The 5,000-nt window shown below is 42.4% G+C and overlaps 1 protein-coding gene across 3 annotated transcripts in view; it reads left to right on the top strand.

Annotated features, from left to right (window-relative positions):
- Nucleotides 1–5,000, top strand: part of LOC119007331 (cytochrome c oxidase assembly protein COX18, mitochondrial) — a 32,393-nt gene that overhangs the window by 27,305 nt on the left and 88 nt on the right. The window contains exons 4-8 of one of the 3 annotated variants that reach the window (XM_037076930.1): nucleotides 3,426–3,580; nucleotides 3,657–3,772; nucleotides 3,849–3,956; nucleotides 4,154–4,256; nucleotides 4,645–5,000. The exon at nucleotides 4,645–5,000 is cut by the window's right edge and continues 88 nt beyond it. In XM_037076930.1, coding sequence (XP_036932825.1) covers nucleotides 3,426–3,580; nucleotides 3,657–3,772; nucleotides 3,849–3,956; nucleotides 4,154–4,256; nucleotides 4,645–4,754 — 592 coding nt within the window. In that variant the 3' untranslated portion in view covers nucleotides 4,755–5,000. Of the gene's footprint in view, nucleotides 1–3,425; nucleotides 3,581–3,656; nucleotides 3,773–3,848; nucleotides 3,957–4,153; nucleotides 4,257–4,553 lie in introns of all 3 variants that reach the window. The other 2 variants (XM_037076931.1, XM_037076932.1) reach the window with 2 other exon arrangements.

Genomic DNA, 5,000 nt, shown 5'->3' with positions numbered 1-5,000 from the left:
GAACACATTCCGGTTTGTTTGAAATAAATGCCAATTGCTTATGATTTTGTGGACACATGACATCCTTGGTTTGGCACAAGGGCAATGCCATGTGTTTGCTGATGAATTGTATGTAACAAATATCCTCCTGAGGTGAGTGTAAAGTTGGCTCATGGACTGAAAAACAAAAGTGCTTTGAGCTTTCCTCAAATGACACCTCAACACAGAGATTGACATGTGCTGCCTGTGCATATTTTTGCCTTTTAACACAGGTTGACTTTTTTGAATCACCAAAAAATTTTAAGTGTCCATTTCTGTCAACACTTCTTCTCTGAGGCATTCTTCTGTGGCTATGTCTGTATAGTATTGCAAAGAGCGGATGTGTTCACGTGTGTAAAAGTGGGGTACTCTTTGCATTCCTCCAACTCACAGTGAACCTTGTGTACTCCACCCCAGGTTTTGTTTGAAAACCCGTGCCCTCCTTTTTGGACTGCAGAAATCCCATTTTTGGCATCCACACTCTTCAAATGATCAGTTTCTGTTCAAACAAGTAACTGAACAGAGGGGACATTCAGCCTTTTTTCAGTGTTGATTTTGGACCTTGAAAAGGGTTAGAAGAGGAAACCAAAGGAGAAGACTATGTCATATGTGTGTCTGTTGTTGTTTATCATGAAACAGACTCCTCCACCTCTTGTTTTACCGGACTCTTCTGTTCTGTCCATGCGGAAGAGAGAGAAGTGCTTGGATGGAGTAACTGCTGTATCTGGTACGAGGGAAGTTAGCCATGTTTCTGACAGTCAGCGGATGTTACAGTCCCTTATCTCCCGCTGGAACTTTATCCTGGCTCTGAAGTCGTCCAACTTGTTTTTTAGAGACTGGATGTTTGCGAGCAGGATGCTGGGCAACGGTGGTCAATGGGCCTGAGACCGTAGCCCGTTCCGTACACCCCCGCGGCGACCTCTGTGTTTCCATTTACGCCTCCATCGGGTCTCGCCGTTGTTGTTGTTGTTGTTGTTATTGTTATTGTCGTCGTCCCTCAGTATTTCCACAGGCCACAACAGAGAGTCGGATAAAAGGTCAGTAAAACTGCTTGTTTGCAGCATTCTGATACGAAAAAGTGCGCCTTGGTCATATTTTAACATGCCAACTCTGAAAAAACAAAAAACGGTCCAAAAAAAAGTACTAAATAATTTCAATAAAAGCACGGTCATACAGGAGCAGTCACGGCAGCGTCAGAACTCAGTCGCCACCATAGCAACAATGTCTTACAGGCAGCTAGAAAACAATTAAATGAGAGTGGTAAAGTAAGCCACAGTAAAATTAATCAAGGATGGAGAAAACAGTAGAGTTACTTAAACACAATCACGTCATTGTCAGCATCATGTAAATCTGGACTTGCAGACATAGCTCCGAGCAAATAGGAGGTCACGGCCTCGTTATGAGGCGAGGTTAGTCTGTAAAAACAAAATGCTCACAGCGAAAAACACACATTTTAAACAGAAATTATTTATACTTATTTATCTCAGAATATTTCATGCAAATGTTTACTTCTTAACAACTGATCTTTTATCTTTAACTTGTTCCCAGGAGAGCAAAAATAAATAAATACATAATCTTGTGTATCTTTTTTTTACATAATATTGGCCATTGCTAATGACATACACAGTATAATTAATCTAGCATACTTTCATTAAATAAATCAATTCCAGCTAAAATTTCAGCATCTATAATTAGGCTATACTGAGCCTGATATATTTATGCCAGAGGTTTTCTTAAAATGAAGTTAATACTTTTTAGAAAAATGTCACCTGGGGTAAAACTTCTCCTACTACCCTGATTTGCATTTGTATAGCTCAAAGCATTTTCATTTACATGTTAATGCCTTCCCTAGAATTAGGGGGAGGGGGGTCATGGGGGGACAATTGCCAAGCAAGGCCCACGTCAATTTCCGACAATTCACAGCAGTTTTAGGTATTGCCTGCAAATTGCCATGTGCAGTCGTAAACCTGAACTTCCACAACAATCTACAGTGCCACTTACTGACAAAAACCCCACTTTTCATGCAGTGCCTCATCTCCTGTGCGGCCAGAGACGGACTGGCGAACCTTAATGATGGTGGGGAAGAAGAGGAGTGCTGTTTGGTGATATTTGGAGATATAAACCTCTCGGGTGGTCGACAGCGACAATGAAGAACAATATAGGTGTGTAATAACTACTTACATATTGTTAGTTTTTCTGGTTGTGAGCTGTTACTGTTGTTCTTCACTGTCGTCGTCATCTTCTTCTTCTCTCCGTTTTAAAGCCAGGGTCATTTAGCGCGCTAGCTACCTACACATAGGTACTGAGCTGTGTCAGTCAAAAACCAATTAGCTAATGGGGATGCTCAGCTGAAAAGGCCCGCCTACCCGAGGGGTTTGTGCCAATATCCCAAACAAAAAGTCAGGGAGCGCATACGAGACAGAGCTGCAGAGAGACCGCAAAGCTGAGAGTCAGTGCAAAAGTCTGAGCGGAGAGAGAAGCAGAGGGAACCGTAAACAAAATACTGCATTATTAGAAGAGTAAAAGTTTAGTAAAATTATTTGAATGCAAGTTCTAAGTTTTATTTTTGAAATTAGTTTTATGTTCTTTCAAATTCCTATTTTTATTTGACATTTAAGAAGTTTTGTGTGTTTCTTTTAGCACAAATCTAATTCCATACTTCCTTGGCATCGTTTCAAGAATATTTGCATCCAAACGGATTCACTGTAAACAACTCAGCACACTGTAGTTCATAGGCCTATAGGTGGTGCTTGAAATCTTTGTGTACAGACCGACAGTAGAAGCAGAAACCAAACACAACAAGAAGACAAAAATGGCTAGTCGCTTGTCCATAATCCTTTTTTGCTTTGCGAAGTAGCAGAGGAGCATAATATTTTGCCCTATTTTGCCTTCTGTCTAAATCCATAGACCTAGCTGCAAAAAGGACAGCCAAGTTGGCAGCTTGCTGCCCAGTATGAAAATGGCTAATGTTACTGTGTGCGTGTGTATGTGTGTGTGTGAGGGGACCTGTTATTACCAGGTAGGTAGGTAACTAGTTGACTATGTATAGAAGGCCTCACAGTGCTTGCTTAAGGTTTGGTCAGGTGGGGAGGGGCTGTGTGTGTGTGTGTGTCTTCATGTACTTCAGCCCTGAGTGAAGGCTTCTTCCTACAGGCTGTGGTGAGGGTGGGCTGTGGCACCATGGTGTTCAGAGGGTGGTGCACTGATGGACTGATGGATTCACTTTGTAGATAAAAATTAAGATTTTTAATTTGCATTCAATTTATTTCAGGTGTCGAGGTGTCTGCAGTCAGCTGATGCTGGTGCCAGTACCAGTTCTGGTTCCTCTCAGATTCCTCAAAAAAAATGGGTTAGGGTTAGAGTTAAGCTCTAAGAGCCAGCTTGTTCCTTCTGTTGTTTCTGTTCAGGTTTCAGTTCCAGAAGAATCTGCGTCGGATCGTTTCTAAGCTCTACGTCAGAGACAACTGTCACCCCTTCAAAGCCTCTCTGCTAGTCTGGGTTCAACTTCCCCTGTGGATCAGCCTCTCTCTGGCCCTCAGAAACTTGAGTCTAGACCAGTCTGGTAAGCTTACACTGAGTCTGGGTCAGTCCGGGACCAGTCCTGGACCAGGGCTAACAATAAATTTCATTCTCTGCAGCACTACAGTCCAATATGAAAGCAGGGGGCGTTCTGTGGTTCTCTGACCTCACCTTACCTGACTCCACCTGGATCCTACCTGTCTGTCTGGGACTCACCAACCTACTCGTGGTAGAGGTCAGTCTGTTGATCAAGTGTGTCCTTACCCAACTTGATAATGTCATCCAGGTGACGCTCTTCTCTTCTTCTTCAGGTATTTTCTCTGCAGAGAGTCAACCCATCTCGTGTTCAGAGGTTTGTGACAAACTCCATCAGAGCGTTCTCCGTGTTGATGGTTCCCATCGCTGCTTCAGTCCCGTCTGTGAGTCATAGTCCATCATTGATCAGATCACTTCAAAGCAGCGCATTAGTTCAGTCTGGAGGTTCCCGAGTGACTTCAGGTTCAGGTTCAGGTTCAGACTTGTGAAGGTTTCATGTTCAGATCTGTTGAGTTTATAAATCTCTGAGTTCCTCTCTGAACGTGCTGACTCAAGTTTTCACATTCCTGTTGCTCATCAGACTAAAAACACATTCAGACAAGTTCCATCAGCCCGAGATCAGAGCTGCTCAGAGTTTCACCACACAAGACTTCATGGTGACTGCCACCTGAACAAGGATCGGGGTGGGTCCAAGTTTGGTCCAGTCTGGTGTGATTGTGGATAGCTTTCTGTCTTAGTATGTTATTTTTCAGTATACTGAAAACAAAGAAAACAACAATCATCACGTCTGACAAGCTAAAAACAGAAAACGATTATCAATTTAGTCACCTGATCATTTTCGTTCTGTCAAATAATTGATATGTTGATTAGTCAATTGATCCTCAGGTTCCTCCAGGACTGACAATTGCTCTCTTTTTTAAATGTGTTGATACAATTTGTTTCTATGACTTAATGTGTACATGCTGCTTGTCTTTAAACAGTCAAATCACCAGATCCTTAGCAGACAACTCTGAACCAGAACATGCAGAAGCTCTGGATCTCTAATTCCAGTCCGTTTCTTATCCCCCCCAGTCTATGGCTCTGTACTGGTTTTCCTCCAGTCTGGTGGGATTCAGTCACAACCTTCTCCTTCGTTCTCCTGCAATCCACAGAATTCTCAAACTGAAAAGTCAGAGATCTGAGTCTCCGTATAGAGACCTGCTGTCTGCATTTGTCTCCAAATACTGCAAGTAGTGCACACTGAACTGTACAGGACATGTTCCACATATAGAACAGCTTACAGACAGACAGGAAATGGCTTGTGTTCACCAGATGATGATATTTAAACAGGTGAAATATTGTATTGATCGGTTCATCAATAATGATTAAAACGTGTTGACTCGATGTGTTACAATTTGTGTCTGTACACGCAGTTTTATACATTAAAC

This window comes from Acanthopagrus latus, chromosome 18, assembly GCF_904848185.1.
Source record: "Acanthopagrus latus isolate v.2019 chromosome 18, fAcaLat1.1, whole genome shotgun sequence".
Taxonomy (NCBI): domain Eukaryota; kingdom Metazoa; phylum Chordata; class Actinopteri; order Spariformes; family Sparidae; genus Acanthopagrus; species Acanthopagrus latus.
Note: the sequence above shows the minus strand (reverse complement) of the source record. Positions and strands in the feature narration are given on the sequence as shown.